Source organism: Octopus bimaculoides, chromosome 1, assembly GCF_046866305.1.
Source record: "Octopus bimaculoides isolate indiv1 chromosome 1, ASM4686630v1, whole genome shotgun sequence".
Lineage (NCBI taxonomy): Eukaryota > Metazoa > Mollusca > Cephalopoda > Octopoda > Octopodidae > Octopus > Octopus bimaculoides.
Genome location: NC_142928.1, coordinates 174,308,471 through 174,331,168, shown reverse-complemented (window position 1 = coordinate 174,331,168; position 22,698 = coordinate 174,308,471). Strand labels below are relative to the sequence as shown.

Here is a 22,698-nt window from a genome sequence, read left to right as displayed (position 1 = left end):
AAAACTTAGTGCACTTGCACAGCAGAGTTTAAGGTCAATCTGTGCCAAGCGGCTTCACTCTACGTGCTTTAGCTTCGTTACTATGGAAACACTCCGGATACTTATTGATCAGACTTCGTATGTATAATTTTCCAAAATTATTATTATCGTTAAGATTATTTCAGGCATCAAATGTAGGGATAGAGTGATTTTTAATATTCAAGTTAAAGAGAACGGTTCAAACACACCGTTTCAAATCCTTTCATTAATACAACTAGGAGAGAGGGAGGCCGCGAAAAGGTAGAATCGTGAGCACGCCGGACAAAATGCTTAGCGGCATTTAGTCCGTCTTTTCGTTATGATTCCATATCCCGCCGATGTCGACTTTGCCTTTTATACTATCGGGGTCGATAAAATAAGTACCAGTTGATCACCGGGGTCGATGTAACCGACTCATCTTCTCTCCCGAAATTATATTGAAACCAACGTAACTAGGGTAGATAGAAAAAAAGATAGGATAAAGATCCTACCCGACTCGGATTCTATGGCGTGTATATTCCCTCCTGGACAGGACACCGGTCCGTCGTAAGATTACTCATTCTTGCCAGATGAGCGGACTGGAGCAACATACAATGAAGTGTTTTGCTCAAGAACACAACGCGTCGCTCGGTCTAGGAATCAAAACCACAATCTTACTTACATGTGTCTGACACCTTAACCACTAAGTTACGCGCCTCCACGAATATAACTAGGAGAGTGGGATTATTCAATATACATGTTAAAGAGAACAGATCAAACACAGCATCTACGTTTCAAATCCTTTCATTTATAAACTAGGATAAAATGAGCGAGAGAGAGAGAGAGAGAGAGAGAGAGAGAGAGAGAGAGGGCGGGGAAAGAGAGATATCTAGGTTACTGGTAATGATCTTGGTATATTTTAGTTGCAAAAAGAAACTGAAAGGAAGATCAATGACGAAGAGTCAGTGCGAAAGGTGCCATTGACTTCCTGTGGATATAACGAAATTTGCTCCAAATAAAAGCATATAAACAAAAGGATACTGATAAAACATACTAAATTAAAACAGTAAATACTTTTATATCGCCCTCTATATGTTTTTTTAGCATTTTCAATTGACAAAAGAATTGTCATAGGCAGTATGATTTATCAGCTTTAGTTTACTGAAGCTTCTCTCCTCCGTGGTCATAGATGCAGGTATCGTAAGCTTTATTCTCAATGCAATCCACAGATTTGGTATGGTATCTTGTTACTTATTACTGTTAATAAATCTAATGGATTATATCGGAAGATTTACATCTCCAGGAAATAATTCTAAAGCATTGTTCACAATATGCTTGCAGTCATTAATGCATATTAAACATTCCAAAACTCTACACCAACGCTCTCGTTTTCCCCACACATGATTGCCTCTCTTCAATCATTTTATTGTGCTGCAATGACAAGGATGTCTCAAACCTCTTCTTAAAACGCTCCATATGATATACTGAAAATTCATGCGATTGTAAATATTTATGAGTATGCTTCCAATTAGTAATTCCAGATTTTCCCTAAAATAACTTATCTGAGAAACCGAAAACAATAAATTTTATTGGTGCTCTCTGGATAGACAAGCTACCTTCTAGGGAAATTATTTCCGTTGTTAATTTTTTTTATAAATCATTGTCACAGAGAAACGTCTTTTATTTGTATCTTTTTGTAAACTTTGCCACTTATTAATAGAATACACTCCTTTTCATAATGATGAGATCTGTTTCCGCTTTAGATAACTCTCCTAGCTAGTGTACTGGACCATAGTAGTTGACATCTTCTGGAGGCCAGTTTTCAAATTTACTTTTTAAAATACTCAAAATTCCTTCCTTAGACAATATTGCCTAAGTCTGCAATGACAATACAAATGCGTTCGTAAAGTTTTGGTTCATGTAAGTAATTCTTCTAACCTCCGAAATGCAGAGCACCTTTCATTGGTTTTACTTCAAAAACACTGAACGACAAAATTTAGAGAGACGGATTTATCCAAAAAAGTTGCGCTAGCAATTAAATCAACATTATTCATACATGCTCATTATTTCAAAATAATTTTCAAAAAATAAAATCATTTGCTAATTAAATATTTGTTGATGTTCTCTTAATGGCTTTTCGAATTACATTTAACTTTCAAAATCAGGTTTCAAAATTCAACAGCTACACTACCCCTACGTAACTAAGCACTATATATTTTATGAATTGTGCGTTTTATTTCATTTTGTGTTTTATTTTCACATTTTGGAAGCCCTAAACACATGACCTGACACTCCTAGTATGTGGTGTCCTTGGTGACTGTTCAAGTTGCCGGTAACTAAATACTGTATAACCTTTGTCCTGCATGCTGTCTATTCTGCTATCTACCCCCCCCCCCCCCCCAGGAAGAACAGCATTACATAATAATAAAGAGTTGTTATTTCGAGTGATACGCATATTATCAATTTCCAGTCAGCGAATGACGAAGTTACGTTTTGAAGTAAAAAGGACGCAGACACCGGAATGCACAATCACAGAAACATACTTCTGTGTGTGTGTGTGTGTGTGTGTGTGTGTGTGTGTGTGTGTGTGTGTGTGTGTGTGTGTGTGTGTGTGTGTGTGTGTGTGTGCGCGTGCGTGCGTGCGTGCGTGCGTGCGTGTGTGTGTGTGTGCATGTGTGTGTTAGATAAAAACACTAAAATACGGAGGCCTTCAACATCCTTATCAGCTTTGCTGTTGCCAGTGAGAACTTCGTCTGCCCTATTCATTTGATTAATGGTGATCTGTATCAGCAAGACTTGTGTTATTTGGAAAAAGTGTCATAGGATCTAAGGTAACGTAAAATTGCTATGGAGGACTGGAGTTTCCAACGTTTTGGACAGAGACCTTCTCGAAAGTTTTTTTGCGTTCCCCATCAGTTGCAGCCAGACCTTGAAATACAGAAGAAGTAAAACTCTACTGAGTTTCCTTATTGTTTACCCCTGTCATCTAACCCTGAAGAAGGACTCGATGGAAATGTTAGAAATCCCACTCTCCACAGCAATTTTACTTTAATCTTCCCGGCGCTTTATATGAATTTGTATATGAAGGAGTGTGTGTTATGTATATGTGCGAGTATTTACATTAGGGCTTGTTTCTCACCGCTTGACAACTTCTGTTGATTTGTTTACGTCCACGTGAATTAGCGGTTCAAGAAAAGATGCCAATAGAATAATTACCAGAATGGAATATGTACTGGGTCGATTTGATCTACTAAATTCTTCAAGGCAGTCTCAGTATGGCCACACTCCAATAGCTGAATCAAGTAAAACAAAAGATTAAATCATCTGTTATATCTGTTATATCTGTTATATCTGTTTACTGTCTTCCTCGTATCTAAAAGAATTGAGATGAGCGGCATATCGCTGTTTAAAATTTATGGCTGATCGTATATACAGCTGTAGAATTATGTTATCTGTTGAGGATGGTGCATTTATAAATTACATTAGATCAACTACAATGGGTTTGTAGAGAGCAGATGGACCCAGGACGGCAGTATATATGTATGTATATATGCATGTAAGTATATACGCATGCGTATATATACATATATACATATATATATATATATATATATATATATATACATGTATATATATATATATATATATATATATATATATATATATATATATATATATATATACATATATACATACACATATATTCATACATACATACATACATATACACACACATATATATATGTGTGTGTGTGTGTGTATTTGAGTGGGTGTGTGTGTTTGTGTTTGTCACCCCCGCCGTCACTTGACAACTTATGCTTGTGTGTTTATGTCCCTGTAACCTAGCGGTTCGGCAAATGAAACCGACATAATAAGTACTAAGAATAAGTCCTGGATTCGATTTCTACGACTAACACCTTTTAAGGCGGTGCTCCAGCATAGGCGCAGTCAAATGACTGAAACAAGTAAAAGGATAAAAGAATATATATATATATATATATATATATATATATATATATATATATATATATATATATATATATATATATATATATATATATATACAGGTATATATGCGTGTGTATTTATATGTATATATGTATATATACGTATATTATGTTTACATATATATGTATGCTTATGTATATATACGTATATATTTATATATATGTATATATATGTATATATATATATATGTATGTATATATATATATATGCATATATGCATATGTTGTCTATATATATGTATATGTACATGCAAATGTGTGTGTGTGTGTGTGTGTGTGTGTGTGTGTGTATAACAGATTGGGCTTCAAGGTCCATATTTGTTCAACATTCTATTAAACAACCTCAGAGATTTGCGAGGTGTGGTGTGACGCTCTTCAAAGAAAGTCTGGTCGGATTTTTATCTGAAATACCAGATGAATCCACATCGCTGCAGGAGGCACAAAGAGCAGTTCTCTTACCGAAAAAATGCCCAAACACACTGAAAGTTTCTATAAAACTTGTTTTAAACATCGAATGGTTATGGGTCCACCAGAATAAAGCAGTAATCAAAGGGGTCCATAGATAAAAGATGGTTGAAAGCTCCTGTTCTAGATATACAAGAAGGTGATCAACCCATTTTGTATACTTAGGAAAAGACTGTCCAAAGTGTCTTTCCATCCTTAAGACGCTAAATGGTGATTTCAGAGCGATATTTCACTGTTACTTATTATGAATGATCGTGTAGAGAAGCTATCGTTGGCTCGTGTATTTAAGGTTGAAATTATAAGAATCATAGAAGACACTAGGGAAGAGGAGAAGAGGGAAAAAGAGGGAAAGAAAAGAGAGGGAAAGAGGAAGTGAGAAGAAGGTATTAAATCTCAGTTTTATCAAACAAAAACCTGCAGGTAAAATGTCGGTCTTAATCTGAAAGTGCATAAGATAACAGGAGATATCTAGATATTTGAAATGCTCACATTAGGTAGCTTAATTAAATAAACCTTAGGCTTATAGAGTCACAACAAAAGATTCTTATCAATTTAAATTATAAGCAGTAATTAACATGAGAAAAGATTTTAGCGATTATCGCAATGAGGATTTGCTAATCTTGGTTATTCTTTGCATTTGTTTGTTTGTGTGTGGTTGTGTGTATACGCGCGTGCATATTCACACACATACCACACATATGTATGTGTATGAATACATACATGCACATGCACATTCATACATACACAAATATGTGTGTGTGTGTGTGTGTGTGTGTGTGTGTGTGTGTGTGTGTGTGTGTGTGTGTGTGTGCACGCGCGCGCAAGTTTTCTAGATACACATACGTCTATACGATCAGAACTACTCGAAAGTAATGAACAACAATAACGACCACCACAGCAACAACAACATCAATTACTACTACTACTACTACTACTACTAATGATGATGATGATGATAGTAATAATAATAATAATAATAATAATAATAATAATAATAATAATACGATTATTAGCCAACGACAGAGCGCCTATGCGGACCGCTTGGCCTACTACACACAGCAGGCAAATTTCCCTCAAATTTCCATATTAAGAAAGAAAACTGGGCGTATAGTTCTAGATATATCTTTTATCTGTTATCTCTTACCGGTTTCAGCCAGAGAGTGAAGCCATGCTGGAACACCTTTCAGTGTGTTTGGGCATCTTTTCGGTAAGAGAACTGCTCTTTGTGCCTCCTGCAGCAATGTGGGTTCATCTGGTATTTCAGATAAAAATCCGACCAGACTTTCTTTGAAGAGCGTCAAACCACACCTCGCAAATCTCTGAGGTTTTTTAATAGAATGTTGAACAAATATGAACCTTGAAACCCAATCTGTTACACACACACACACACACACACACACACACACACACACATTTGCATATACATACACATATATATAGACAACATATACATATATGCATATATATAAACAACTGAATACTTGTCAGTGATTGGTTGAAATTATCGAAATAAAACAATTTTTTACATGAAATAAATTCGAATACAAAAATATTTTTCTGTTCTATAACACAAAATAGACAAGTATACGAAGTTTGAAAGTCTTTCGGTACCAAAAACACTACGTAAAACATTAATGAAAAATGTGGCCCCCGTTTTAAAAAAGATCTTATATATACATATAAAACAAATAACAAATGAGTATATGCATATATACGTACAGGTATGTGCATACCTACGTCTACCTGTATATATAGGTGCATATCTGGGTACATGACATTGCAAACAAAACGTAGACAAAAAAATAATAATAACCAGAGTACAGAAAACACACAGACCACATAGAGAACATTTTCCTTCATATATACATAAGCATACATACATACATATATATATATATATAAGCATACACACACACACACACACATACATATTTAGGTGCTTGTCTGTTATGGCCGGTCACAGACTGACCATTGGTTTTGTACGCTGACCGATCATAGCGTTTCCTTCTTTTTCGAATACATGTACGACTGGACCATTATGCGTGTGTGTGTGTGTGTGTGTGTGTGTGTGTGTGCGTGCGTGCGTGCGTGTGTGTGTGTGTGTGCGTGCGTGCGTGCGTGCGTGTGTGTGTGTGTGTGCGTGCGTGCGCGTGTGTGTGTGTGTGTGTGTGTAACAGATGAAATTAATTTTGTGTAACGGTTGGAATTAATTAATAAACAATAATATGGTAAACGATAGTTGATACACAGCAGGATGGAATGCTGGCGTCGTTATAAGTTTGCAAGGATTGGTTCTTCGTTGATTGCCATTATGTAAAGATGAAAGAACAGTGATTGAAGTTTTAAGGAAATATTTATTTAGCGTTACATCGAATATACATTACCTCGACAAGAAGGTGATAAAATCTTAGAGCGTGCGAAGTAGAAAAGTTAATTTCGGCCTGTGTGTTCTTACTGTAGTAGTAAACCGTAGAGAGAGATATGGTAATGTGCAGAGAAGACAGAGTGAGTTAGTGAAAGGGGGAGAGTGTGGGAAGTTAGGTCTCATAGCCGCTGACAGTTAATTTCCTTTCTCCATTTGACCATTGTCTTTAGTAGCTGCCATACTTGTGATCATGATTCTAGCGTTCCGCTCCCTAACTGAGGGTAGCTGTCTCTGACTCGAGTTGTCATTCATTGACTAACTGATTGAGTTGTCACAAGCCGACAAACTAACTAAGATGCCCGAGAAGGAACTGAGTCAGTAGCTGTTAGGTCATCAGTATCGATAAGTTTAACAGTTGTAGCAGGGTTGGGACGAACTGACTTACAAAATGAGTTGGGTACAGTTGTCGACCCAGTTGGTACTGCTTCCGGAAGATGGCTTCCCTTAATGTTTTAAAATGTTGATAACATTGTCGATCATCAGTTTCTTGACAAGTTAAAGTAAGAGATGACATTATCAGGGGAGTCTTGTATAACAAAGAACTTAGGTTTCTTGGGCAATAGTTCATCTCCTTCAGCATCCTTATCATCTCTACTTTCTCCAGTGAAAACTTCGTCCTCCCTATTCATATTTTAATCCCGACAAAGATTTTTGAAAACATGTTTAAAATATAACTATTGTAACTGAGTTAAATATTTTATTTCTATGAATAACCACCACTCATCCATGCCCATCGCTAAGGAGAGGAGAGCATTTGACGGAACTGCGCCCTCACTATTCAATGGTGCACCCTTAGATTTCGAAAATACAGTTTACAAAAATCATCCTGCAATACGTTTCTTCAAGTTTGACTAACATGCCAGTCGCCAAGAAGGTGCACTGGACGGCACTGCACCCTCTCTATTCAATAGTGTACCCTCAGATTTAGGAAATACAGTATACAAAAATCTTCCCGCAATACAAATTAGTTCCCACCCAGAATATTCTGAAGCATTCCCTAGGCACCAAAGTTTGACGACGGCCTGCACCCATCTAAGCACTCAATGTTTCTTTGAGCATCTCTTGACACTTGTTGCTTCCTTGCGAGCTTACAACACGTCACCGATAGGTTAAAAAAAAAACCCCAGTTATCTAAAGAGTATTCTCCGGTTATTACTAACATTAACTATGTTGCTTGAAGCACATAATCAACTTTTGATAGAGATCTACCATCACCTGTATATAAACCAAACAACAAAAGAAGTTTCTTTGATGATATTCTGAAACACCCTTTCTCTCAAAGTTCGGTTAGTTTAGATATTTTCAGGACATATACTCTCATGTAAAACTCACTGGAAATGCTTCGTTTCGTTTATTTTTTAAAAGATACAGTAACAATGAATTGTTTAAATACATCTTTGTCTCTATAAACACAAAATGGAGAATTTGTGTGTCTGTTTCTTATTATTCTTAAGCAGTCCTAATCTTAAAATAATTTGAATATACGACAAGTATTCTGCAAGAAAAGCGAGTTCCTCTTAACCTAAATACCTGATAGATAACAAACATTTATTATAAAAACAAAAATCTTTCTCAAATTGATGTAACCTATAATTCTAAAAAAAGGTGTTTCTGCTAATAATGATAAACCTGCATGTTAAGGAAATGGATATATACTTCAAAGGAGATAAATACACAATTACAAATGTTAATGACAACATTTCTTTTTCTCCCTTGTTGAAATTATCAGATTCAGTTGTAACAACGGACTCGACATATAAGTATTCTAATCAGGCCTTTTCAACTGGGAATTATATTCTGAGATAAGAAGAATTAAGGTCACTAAGGGTAGCGCCAAAAGGACCAGTAAAATAAAAAGGCGTGACAATAAAGCAATTGTTGTTGTAATCACGTGGAGTTGTTTGAAAGTATTTAATACAAAATAATACAAAACAAAGAACAAAGCTGTTGTCACACGAGCCTCAAGGAATATGTGGTTTCTCCATGAGATAACACGTAAGGATTAAAACTTACTTTTAGTTGCAGTTAAAATCACAGCATCCTACAGCGTTTATAATTTTGTGTCAAGTTCAAGGAAAATCTTCTCTCGGTCAAAACTGTTATACATTTTCCTTAGACAGGACACATCTTTTTTGATTTTCAATCGTAACATTATTCAGTCATATACCTACCTGTCTGTCTTCTTATCCACCCACTTAGCTGCCATTGTTATTTATCTGTCTATCTTACAATCTGTCACATAATTAAAGTATATAAATTGCCCTCGGGTAATTTCTTAGGAAAGCACAGTTAATTTGCGTTGATATGAGTGTCTCTTTACGTGTAAAAGATACTTAACTATTTAGAACTATCACCCTTTTTAAATAGTTATTAATTCTCGAAGTTACAATTTCAGCTATCTTGAACCAATCCTTGACTGTAATCGTTTGCATAATTTCTCACAGTAGCAGAATTTCATTTATTTATTTACTTATTTATTCATTCATTTATTTATTTATTTATTTATTTATTTATTTATTACTCAAAATATAGGCACACTGAGATTTCTTTTCCTGGATACAACCAACGACTATTAAAGCGGCTGCTGCTGCTGCTGCTGCTGCTGCTGCTGTCACTACTACTACTACTACTACTACTACTACTACTACTACTACTACTTACATCGTAATACAATTTTTGGGCCAAATCTGTTTTAGGCTATAGGTTAGGAAGCGAAACATAAGTGCTGACCTTTACTCTTTTACTCTTTTATCTGTTTCAGTCATTTGACTGCGGCCATGTTGGATCACCACCTTTAGTCGAACAAATCGACCTCAGGTCTTATTCTTTGGAAGCCTAGTACTTATTCTATCGGTCCCTTTTGCCGAACCGCTAAGTTACGGGGACGTAAACACACCAGCATCGTTGTCAAGCGATGATGGGGTGGGGGACAAACACAGACACATAAACATACACACACACACACACACACACACACACACACATACACACACACACACACGCCTTCCGTCGCCTCCAGCTCGATCCCACTACCCTCCCCATTTTCCCCAACCCACCCCTATCCGCTTTCAAACGCGCCCGCAACCTACGCGATCTACTGGTCCGCAGTACCTTCTCCTCTTCCTCCCCACCCCCACCCGGCTCCTTCCCGTGCTCCAGATCCCGCTGTCACACCTGCCCCTTCATCACCAACACTACCTCTGTCACAGGATCGAACCTACAAACTATTCACATTCCACACAGTTTCACCTGCACCTCCTCCAACCTAATTTACTGCATCAAATGCACCCTATGCAACCAACTCTACGTGGGGCAGACGGGCCGCCGGCTGGTCGACCGTTTCACCGAACACCTAAGGGACGTTCGGCTAGGTTCGGACTCCCCCGTTGCCCGTCACTTCCACTTGGCCAACCATTCTCCCTCTAACATCTCCGTTTTTGGCCTCGCTACATTTTTAACCTTAATTCTTCTTTCCCCTTCGGACTCAACGCATCCCCCTCATCCTTATGACTCTCCCTTTTACGTCTATGCAACACTTTTCTTTATTTTTTTACCCCCCCCCCCCTCGTCCCCTTTACATTATATCCATTATTCTCTTGTTATTACACTCACTACATTTTCCCACTTTTTATCTCACCCCTTCCTACACGCACACATACCCACACACAAAAAATATACGCACCCATACACACACATGTAAGCACACCTACCCCCAACACACCACACACACACAACACATATGCATGCACTCACACGCTCAGACTCGCCCACACACTTATACAAACGCACATACACACGCACACTTGCGCATACACACACACGCTAACAATCACGCAAACATACACACACACACACACACTCAAGCATACACACCCTTGCACACATAACCCACATATACCCCCATTCACAAATACCTCCCACACACCTGACAACCCATACATACCCCATTCACACATACCTCACATACCTCCCACACACCTTACATATATACCGCCCACATACATGACAAACATACATGCGCGCCCTCACACACACATATAGACGAACGCACATATATACACACACACACCCATATATACGCGCACGCCTACATACACAGCCGTATACACATGCACACACATACACACAGGAGTGCACACACAAAATAACACACATACCTGGCACACATCCTTACACTCTCACACATATACGCACGCACACACATAAACACACACATACACACCTACCACACACACACATACACAACACACATACACATATACACACATGCACACATACACATATACACACATGCACACACGCACACACACCTCTCACATACACAATACTCACTCACATACATAACACACACGCACGCACGAAAACATACACAATATACACATACACGCACGCACAAAAAATATACACACACGCGCACACACACGCACACGGAAACACACATACAGACACACATAAACACACACACACACGTACACGTACCCAACACCTACAACCCCACACAAACACGAACACACACATACTCAAAAAACCGCCTGTTGACCTTCTATCTACACTGTCTATAAGCGTCCACTAACCATTCCTACTACTAATTTCTTCCACTACGTCATACACACACACACACACACAAACACACTAACAGATAAACCACCAAACCATGCACACACACACACACACACACATACATACATACGCACACACACGTTCTGTTATCACACACACACTCGCAGACTCTCGCGCACGCACAGATATTCATCTCCCTTTTTCACTCTCCTGTCTTAGAAAGAACTTTTCCCCCACCACCTCCTCTTCCGGTCTTTTCACAATGTAACCTCGTGGGCATCGGTACCATTTTCCTCTTTCTCCGTTCTTCCATTCTCCGAACTTTCCATCTTTCCGACGAAGGGCTACACTCTCTCTTTCCTTTCCTGAGCGTCCAATAACACTATCCGTATCACGTCCTTACTTTGTTGTTTTTTTTGTTATTGTTTTTTTGAACCTATATATATATATATATATATATATATATATATATATATATATATATATATATGAGAATTTACGAAAAAAACAATAGACGAAGACAGGTGGTGTAAACAACGAATGGATGTATTAGTTTAACGCTCGGGAATAGAGAAAGTCTTTGACGTTTCGAGCCACGCTCTTCAACTGAAAGGAACACAGAAAGAAATAAGGAGAAAAACAAGGAGAAAAAAATATAAATGTAGTGGTCAGCGATCTATCATGGCGAATGCCGGGGCTTCTTTTCAGTTATCGTCTACTAAATCCACTCACAAGGCCTTGACCGGCCCGAGGCTATAGTAGAAGACACTTACCCAAGGAGCCACGCAGTGGGACTGAACCCGGAACCATGTGGTTGGTAAGCAGACTACTTACCACACAGCCACTCCTGCGCCTATAGGTACTTTTTTAAAAATAATTCCAGCCAAAAGATTAAGCCAATTTAATATATGAGCAAAAGAAAATTTCACTTGAAAATAATTATAAAAATTGTCATTGTGGATGCTTAAGCTTTTCTAATGATTTGTAGGAATTCGGACCCCCAAGTGCGAAATAGTTAATAATCACGAGTAAACCACTACAGTTTCACGTGATTGATCGATAAATCGAGCAATCAGCGTGAGGTTGTAGCATAATATGGCTTCTCGGATGGTCTAAAATTTGACCCCTTTCTACTCTATCAAAACAGTCTGGCGCCTAACTCACTAGGCAGACCACCTCGGGCAAGAGACGATTTCGGTTACTCACTCACAATGTGTCACAGCCAGCTTTCAACAAGACATAGCGTGATTTTCTCCTCCCAACCTTTGACAGAGCGCTGTTATTGAAATGTTCTAATAGATGGCCATTTACTCTAACTATTAAGTAGATTCCGTTATGTAATACATAGATCCATTCTCTGAAAGCGAAATCGAAGATCGCGTTTAGAACAGTATCCACGTAACGGTGTTGAACATTGACAAATGTTTTCGAGAGATCTAAGTTAGCCCGACCAAAATCTGTCTACAATTTTCGCATTGCATAAAGTCTGTCCTCGATAGATATTCTCCAAAGCGCTTACTGCTGCTAAAAAGAAGTTACTCGTGCCTGCTTACTACCACATCCACTAGCCTAATCAATATTTTTTTCTAAATACGACCCAGATAATCTGCTGCAATTTATCTAAGTCTACATTGATACAAACAAGAAATCTATTCGATACCTGTCGGACAGATGGAACTGTCTGATCAAGTTTAAGAGTCTTTTATACTTTTATGCTGGAGAACTTAGTTTCATTAACGGTTATCATATCTAAATCAATTGACAGTTGAGCTGGTGATTCCGCTTCCAGACACTTCACATGTCACGTGTATTTACTCAATCAACTCTTAATAAAATCATAATGTAGTTGACAGAAAATGAACGGGGAGTGGGTTAAATGAATACTTAACCGAAGTTACGTTTTCGTAGGATCTCTGAAGTACTGTAAAAGCCACTGTTTCTGGACGTCCGTGAAAATTTTCATATCTCGTTGGAAGCGCATCTTAATGCTTTATAGAACTCTGATGCTACTCTCACCAGAAGTCTGTTCTTTGCTGTCTTCTTGAAGACAACTTTCATTTACTCTACTTACATGACTGTTTTGTTTTATTTTCCACCTGTGTTTGTTTTTCTTTTATCTTGTAGTGATGCGAAATTATGGCCGCCATTTTAGGAAGTGCGATCTATGCATGCGCAAGGGACTTGCTTCCCCGGAAGCCCCTCGAGTGTGCATGCATAATAAACTAGTATTTAAAGCCTTTCGCGTGTTTATTCGACCATTCTCTCTCTTTGCCTCAGAGCCGTGGTAGACACAACAACTTGCTGAGAACCACTCCGTCAACTCCACTGGGATGACTTAACCAACCTTTCGACTTCACCTATGCTGACCACACACTAACCCAGAGGCGACCCAGCTAGCAGATACCACGTTATGAAAAGCCAAGCAACCAAAAAATAAAATTTATTTATTATGATGTTATTCGCTAACCTCGGCGTTTCTTCTCTTTTTCATCATAGATTTATTTGTATGGGATAGAGAAAGACTAATGTCTCTATCATTATTAGTACGCCGAAACCTATAACATTATAATCTTATAAATAACCGTGAAACTGAAGAGTATTTTGTGTTGTTATTGACTATGTTGTCATCGAATTTGTTCTGTTGATAGATCCGCCAACTTCCCACAACTCTTTTCTATGACTTTTTAGTATGCCGACTTCTGAGTTCTGGATTAGCCATCTTTTCTGTCAAATCGACTTCAATATATGAAGAGGAATGGAACAAAGGCAAAAATATATGCATGATTATGTATTTTTTATCGATCTGTCAATCGTTTTTGAAGATGACCAAGACACAGCACTTCTTAATCAATAATGGGGTCTGGAACCGCACAAGCGACTGGAGATTCGTGACTACTCTTGCCTTTGCTATATCTTTCGTGTGCCCTCACAAGCGAAACAACCTCAGAGATCGCAATATTTTATTGTCGCAGACGCGCGTGAATCCCTGACTATTGCAACAAAAGGTCTGCGATCTGTTTGTGGTTTAAAAAAGGTCGAGTTTTGACTTAGTTTGGAAAATCTTGACATGCACAAGATTTGGATTATTGTGACAATTGGTTGCGCTGAAGAACTAACCTCATCCTTCCTTGAATTCTTGGTCCAATAGAATGCATGGCCGAGATGATAGAAGATATATCAGAGATGTAGGGAGTTGACCAATGCGTTTCATGTGTCTTACTGTGCTCTGAGGTTCATATCACACAGCGGCATTGCCGAACATCGCCTTTCAGCTTGTTGAAATTTTGCTATTGGCTCTTCTCTGCACAATCTATCGAAAATCCAATTCTTACATGCATCTTAAACAGGTATATATGCATAATATTAGATAACCGTGAACTCTCATGAGTTACTTCACCTTTTGACAGACTTTTTTTTCATTCCGTTGTGTTCTCAAACCATGCAGGGTTGGTGTGTTTGCTGGTGTAGTCGCAATGACCCGACCATGAATTTGTTACAGTTGTTACTACTGGTGTTATTTCTGGGAGTCCATTCGCCTAAAATCATTGTAATATTGCAGATGAAGGTGTAAAAGAACGACCGTGCGAACCAAAGGAGATAGCAACGAGCGGGAGATGGCTCCTTTAAACGGGTCGCACGGTCGAACACAAAACATGTAATATGACATAGAGGGCTCGCAATGAGATGATGCGAGCGAGTGCCAGCAATGAAAGAGAGAGTGAGTGACAGAGACAACCGTTAGATATATATATAAAGAGTAGGTTTATTAGCATAGTGAACAGTGTATCTGTGTGTGCGTGCATGCTGCAATATAAACAATACATAAGACAGGCCTTCTTGTACAATAGTGTGTATACAACAATATGTGTGTGTGTGAGAGAGAAATACAGAACATGGAGTAAGAGTCTGAGAGACTATAAGCGTCCTGAACAAAGATGGAGAAATACCAGTTCATAGAAGAGTAACACAGGTAGAATGTCTGTACAAGAATTCGTGGCCAAGGAGCAAAACTGTGGTGTCACATGTTGTGTGTGAAGTTGAGCGTCGATGCTGTAGACCGGTTACTTGGTATAGAGGATTCTATTCTCGCAGGTTGGTTCTGGCTGTTAACTCGAGGTGGAAACAATCCACTCAGTGTTGAGATGAAACCGCGTTCGTTGTTGTTGGGTGTACTCTGGTGGTGGTGCTGGCGACGGAACTATAGTAGACAGTAGATCGGTGGTGTTGGCGTCATCGATGGAAACTGGCTGGTTGGTGTGTGGTCAAACGACCAGACCTGTGAGAGGTCTGAAGTCGTGACCAAACTGGCGTAGTTGGAGCTGTGTTCTGTGTGTGTGTGGTCAGCGACTAGCCCTGTGAGAGGTCTGAAGTCGAAACAAAACTGGCGTGATTCAAACAGGGCTATTTATAGATGAAAAAGGGCTCACCGGAAAAGCAGAAAAACTCTCTCTCACGTGACCTTATCTGAAGGCCACGATTGGACGGTATGCACCCTGGCGCGAAACAGAACTGGAGATAAATGCCGCGCAAATGAGAACCAATCAGGGTGGTGAACACAAGGGTCCAAGTGGCCGAAGGCTAGATGTTAGCCGCTTCGTTATCATTTGTAAATGAATACCGGAGAGAGAGGTTTCACTACAAAGGTATTTGATTTTTTTCCTTGCTGTTTTAATTGTTTTTGTTTATTTGTTTATTTATTATTTGGATCAGTTTCTTATTATGCCCTTTGGTGTTGGTACTTTAAAATTCGTCTGAGACACGGAGACGATAGAGAAATATTTCGCATTCTCCTTATTGCGAAAGACAGCTTCCATCAATCTTTGATGAGAATCAAATGATGTAACATAGGCACAAAGGCTCGAATTTTCAGGGAGGTGGATTAGCCTACCTTGCAACTTGATTCTGTGCACATGCACACCATAACACCATAAAACCCAAACCCAAACCCAAATACACACACACGTACACACGCACACATACACACACACACACACACACACACACACACACACACACACACACACACACACACACACACACACACAACACACTACTTATCCCATATTGCTTGAATCAAATTATGACTGAGTTTGGGGCAAAATCCAGAATTAGTCGCAATTTACGAGGGTTTTATGTCAGCAACAATAGTAATTGTAAATCCTTGAGAATTTGTTGTCCGTCAGTAGTTTGCTAACCGTGAGATATAGAAAATGTTGACGTTTCTGACTAAGGCTTTTTTATGGAATGTGATCATATAATTTCCTGTGGAATTAAAGAAAGAAGTTGATAGATTATTTGGTTGGGACAGGAAGTGTAATAGGAAATAGTTGCAGTGTATGAAAGGTATGGCAATAGGAAAGTATTTACAGTTGATAATCCATTGTTCGAAATGTTTTGGAAAGAAAGTGCTCCGGATTCTGGATTCTTGGATTTCGGAATTATTGTATATTTAAGTCTATAAAATTGAATAGCTTGGGTAGAGGCATAAGTCTAAACATATTTCATAATACAGATTATTCATATATACTGAAGATATACTCTTTATTCTTTTACTCTTTTAATTGTTTCAGTCATTTGACTGCGGCCATGTTGGAGCACCGCCTTTAGTCGAGCAAATCGACCCTAGGACTTATTCTTTGTAAGCCTAGTACTTATTCTATCGGCCCTTTTTGCCGAACTGGTAAGTTACGGGGACGTAAACACACCAGCATCGGTTGTCAAGCGATGGTGGGGGGACAAACACAGACACACAAACACACATACATACATATATATATATATATATATATACATATATATATATATATATATATATATATATATATATATACATATATATATACATATATACGACGGGCTTCTTTCAGTTTCCGTCTACCAAATCCACTCACAAGGCTTTGGTCGGCCCGAGGCTATAGTGGAAGACACTTGCCCAAGGTGCCACGCAGTGGGACTGAACCCGGAACTATGTGTTTGGTATGCAAGCTACTTACCACACAGCCACTCCTACGCCTATATGTTTATATGATTTGGTGTTAATGCAGTGTCGACATGTAAAAAAGTTTCATCAAAGAAACACCTTGTTACATTTTATCCCACTTAAACATGAATGAGACTACAAGTTTATATTCTCTAACTAAATTAAATAGGGTTGTTTTTTTCCGAGTGGTGCCAAATGTTTTGCTTTTGCATTTTTTTTATTTTAATCTGTAGCTACACAATATATTGCAGTTGCTTGACGTCACAAGAGATTGGTACATAAATCGAGTTGGAACGGATAAAACAATGAAGCCATTTTAGATATCAAGGAGAAATAATAACTATCTTGGAAAAATAACTTCAAAGTGCTTTGCTGGGAGAATATAATATGGTGGGAACTATATAGTAGACAACTTCACATGAACCACGGCAGTACAATCTTAATTCATCAGAGAAATTTAATCCCAGAGAATGCCCAATGACTCATAAGGAAGTCAACCCTTTGACGTTATGTCTATGAAAATTAATCAAACAGGAAGAACGAGCCTCAAATATACTACGCATTATTGTATATTTAAGTCTATAAAATTGAATAGCTTCGGTAGAGGCATAAGTCTAAACATATTTCATAATACAGATTATTCATATATACTGAAGATATACTCTTTATTCTTTTACTCTTTTAATTGTTTCAGTCATTTGACTGCGGCCATGTTGGAGCACCGCCTTTAGTCGAGCAAATCGACCCTAGGACTTATTCTTTGTAAGCCTAGTACTTATTCTATCGGCCCTTTTTGCCGAACTGGTAAGTTACGGGGACGTAAACACACCAGCATCGGTTGTCAAGCGATGGTGGGGGGACAAACACAGACACACAAACACACATACATACATATATATATATATATATATATATATATATATATATATATACATATATATATATATATATATATATATATATATATATATATATATACATATATATATACATATATACGACGGGCTTCTTTCAGTTTCCGTCTACCAAATCCACTCACAAGGCTTTGGTCGGCCCGAGGCTATAGTGGAAGACACTTGCCCAAGGTGCCACGCAGTGGGACTGAACCCGGAACTATGTGTTTGGTATGCAAGCTACTTACCACACAGCCACTCCTACGCCTATATGTTTATATGATTTGGTGTTAATGCAGTGTCGACATGTAAAAAAGTTTCATCAAAGAAACACCTTGTTACATTTTATCCCACTTAAACATGAATGAGACTACAAGTTTATATTCTCTAACTAAATTAAATAGGGTTGTTTTTTTCCGAGTGGTGCCAAATGTTTTGCTTTTGCATTTTTTTTATTTTAATCTGTAGCTACACAATATATTGCAGTTGCTTGACGTCACAAGAGATTGGTACATAAATCGAGTTGGAACGGATAAAACAATGAAGCCATTTTAGATATCAAGGAGAAATAATAACTATCTTGGAAAAATAACTTCAAAGTGCTTTGCTGGGAGAATATAATATGGTGGGAACTATATAGTAGACAACTTCACATGAACCACGGCAGTACAATCTAATTCATCAGAGAAATTTAATCCCAGAGAATGCCCAATGACTCATAAGGAAGTCAACCCTTTGACGTTATGTCTATGAAAATTAATCAAACAGGAAGAACGAGCCTCAAATATACTACGCATGTGCACACGCGCGTGCACACACACGCGCGCACACGCACACACACACACACACACAAATGACATATTTACTGAATGTTATCTTGTAGGACATGTAGACGTTTTGGTGACTTTTTTTTTCTTTTTCTTCCTAGCGTGAAACTAATACATCAACTTCGTGTTTTGCCTTACGGTTGTTATGTTTTTAAAATATTCTCTCAAATTTTCACTTCAGTGATACAGATACCAAATCTTTTCCCTTGGACTACTCTTCGATTTACATTGGACCTATTACGTACACATATTTATGTTTGTCTGTCTGTATGTATGTGTATATATATATATATACATATGTTTGTGTGTGTGTATGTATGTATGTATGTATGTGTGTATGTATATGTTTATATATATATATATATATACACACACACACACAGTGCGATTTAAAGTTTAAATTGCATGACATATAACCAACATTTGGGACACCGCGTGTATTCCCGTATTTGAGAAAGGAAACCGTGTAATTTGGTTACATTCTGCAGTTGGGTATGTCACAGAGTACATATAGAAACAAGAGCCTGTGTTTATAAATATTTAGTTATATCATCCTACATTTATCATCCTTCATTTACAAAAAAATGATCATCAGTTATATACTATAAATTGCATTGTCAAATCTTCAGAAACGCGTAACTTTTATTCGTAAGTTCACTGGATTTCTCTCCCTTACTATTCCACCTTGACTCTCTCGTTGTTCACACGTGACTAGCGGCTATTTTTCTTTCTTCCCCTTGCCTTACGAGAGACAAGACACACTTTTGCCTGCCTCCTGTCAAACGTTCAAAACGCGGAGTAGATAAAACAGGGGACAACTGGTGAAGGGATTGTTCTTTATGTTGCCTGTCTTGTTTCTCTCTTTGTTTCTTTCGTTGTTTGAAAAAAAGTTCGTTTTCCATGTTTTTGTTTTTTATGTTCTCGTTTTTCATTTTGTTCACGTTTTTTTGACGTCCTATACCCATATATGCATGTATATATATATATATATATATATATATATATATATGTACATACGTGTATGTATATATGCATATATATATATATATATATATATATATATATATATATATATATATATATATATATATCACCAAGCAATATATTATTACTTATGGCATATCACTGGTAAGAAATTTTCCCAACAGTTTCGCGCCGAATATTACCGCTACACAATAACTGAAGACTCTTCAAACATGCTGGCCAGAAGCGCATCGTCACTTTAGCACTGAAGGTACACAGAAAGGAGTATATATGCAATCCTTCGACTTACTTGAAAATAGCAATTACTTCTGCAATAAAAAAATTTTTTAAAAACACAAATTTAACTTTATGAAAGAAGTGGGGTGAAATTAAAGACATAATAATTTTTACATAGGTGTTCTCCGGGGTGCAAAATATATTTCAAGAGTTTTCCAAGATTAAAAAGATTGGGAAACAGGTTCTACAGAATTTTTCTTTCTTTCAATTTTTTTTTAGAAGGTCGGGTAGGTGGAGAATGAAGTTATGGTTCTATTTTTTGTTGATTCTTATTTCAAATATTAAACAATTTGCTACATTCCGACATTTTATTCAATTTCAAATAATGTTTTTTCATAAAATCGTGAAAATACTCTTTACTCTTTTACTTGTTTCAGTCATTTGACTCCGGCCATGCTGGAGCACCGCCTTTAGTCGAGCAAATCGACCCCAGGACTTATTCTTTGTAAGCCTAGTACTTATTCTATCGGGCCCCTTTTGCCGAGCCGCTAAGTTACGGGGACGTAAACACACCAGCATCGGTTGTCAAGCGAAGTTGGGGGGGGGGGACAAACACAGACACACAAACATACACATGCACATACACATATATATACATATATACGACAGGCTTCTTTCAGTTTCCGTGTACCAAATCCACTCACAAGGCTTTGGTCGGCCCGAGGCTATAGTAGAAGACACTTGCCCAAGGTGCCACGCAGTGGGACTGAACCCGGTACCATGTGGTTGGTAAGCAAGCTACTTACCACACAGCCACTCCTGTGCCTAAATGTTAATTTTCTTTTTAAAAGTCTGAAATAAATTTTTAATAAGATTGTAATTACCCAAACTAGTGATGAAAAGCATTTATCAAATTACATCAAACAATCAACATAACAACTGGCCAATGAAATTAAGGCCTGCCGAGGACCCTAAAGTTTTATCAGTCAAATAATGGCTAAGTCAGAGTAGCTCCGGAGAAAAGCTTTAGCTCTGAATGAATATATTCTCCCGCACGTTTTAAGGTCTTTTTTTTATTTTTATGAATCTAATTTCATTTATACTTTCGAACCCATAAAATATAATCCGAGGAAAAAGAAAATGGAATGGGAATGAGTGACGATGAAGTGAAATACTAGCTTCCAATAAACTCTACTACATATATTGAGTATACACTCTCTCTCTTTCTCTCTCTCTCTCTCTCTCTCTCTCTCTCTCTCTCGCTATCTATCTATCTATCTATCTATCTATCTATCTATCTATCTATCTATCTATCTATCTTGTCTGTGTATGTGTGTGAGTGAGTGTGTGTAATGGTTAGCACATCGTTCACTTGTTATTATTTCCACATGCTAGCCCTGATCAAGCAAATCTATGAGCAAGCGCTTTCCTATCGTGATCATTCCATCTTTTCTCTATCGAACATAGGCTACTATCCAATGTGTCTTCCCGTTATAAAGACGGCTGAGTAGATTCTATAGACAATTGGTCACTATTTCTAGTTGGTCGAGCGACTTTCTGGGACAAGATAGGGGGATCCTCGTTCTCGAAGGAAATTTCAGCGACATTCCAAATCGAAACCCACCGTTGACGGAGTATTCCTAAAAAAAAAAATTCATTGAAAAAAAAAATTATGGGATAAAGATAAACAGTTCAAATGTCAAGTAATTTAATATGAGTTGCATGCACATGGATTTGTATAATTTTTAAAACAGCGTTATTTTTCTCAGTAGAGATGCACCCCAATATATTCATATTGAATTGCATTCGACCTCGGTACTATAATGGTTCCCCTTACCATAACAACAGAGGCACCCTTGTCGGTTTGACGTTTATTCAGCAGACGATGCACGATTTGTTTACGTTTTTAGTCAGCACATAATTATCATTTTGATCTTTCGGATTTTAATGTTTAGATACGTATATCCATTAATATAAATTAGAATTAGTTAATATTAATGAAAAAAAAATCTAAAGAGCATAACCCAACACACAGTCACAAGCCTACAACTATACACACACATGTACACATACATACACACACATATTTAGGTAATGTACATATGTCAACAAGCTGTTGTGATACGGAAATATCAAGGGAGCTAACTTTGTAAGAACGGTATGCGTGAGTGCTTGTCTAAATGGAGAGCCATCGAGAAGCAAATGTAAAGTGAAAAGAAGAGGTTGTGAAAGAAAGAAAACAACAAACAACTGATTATGTCTGCTAAAATATTCTGTTGATAGAATGGAGGTTAGTATGATGAAGCAATCTTTCTCTTAGTGTGTGTTTATAACTGTATATATA

General features: G+C 37.7%; 1 protein-coding gene and 1 long non-coding RNA gene across 2 annotated transcripts in view; both read left to right on the top strand.

Annotated features, from left to right (window-relative positions):
* The window catches only part of LOC128249365 (uncharacterized), a 19,420-nt gene extending 5,500 nt beyond the window's left edge, over nucleotides 1-13,920 (top strand). The window contains exon 2 of the long non-coding RNA XR_008265467.2: nucleotides 13,732-13,920. This is a non-coding gene — a long non-coding RNA (uncharacterized LOC128249365). The remainder of the gene's footprint in view (nucleotides 1-13,731) is intronic.
* Nucleotides 13,921-22,518: 8,598 nt separating this feature from the next.
* LOC106872778 (uncharacterized) overlaps nucleotides 22,519-22,698 on the top strand; it is a 46,495-nt gene continuing 46,315 nt past the window's right edge. The window contains exon 1 of the mRNA XM_014919877.3: nucleotides 22,519-22,644. Within this exon, the coding sequence (XP_014775363.3) occupies nucleotides 22,639-22,644 (6 nt within the window). The 5' untranslated portion in view covers nucleotides 22,519-22,638. The remainder of the gene's footprint in view (nucleotides 22,645-22,698) is intronic.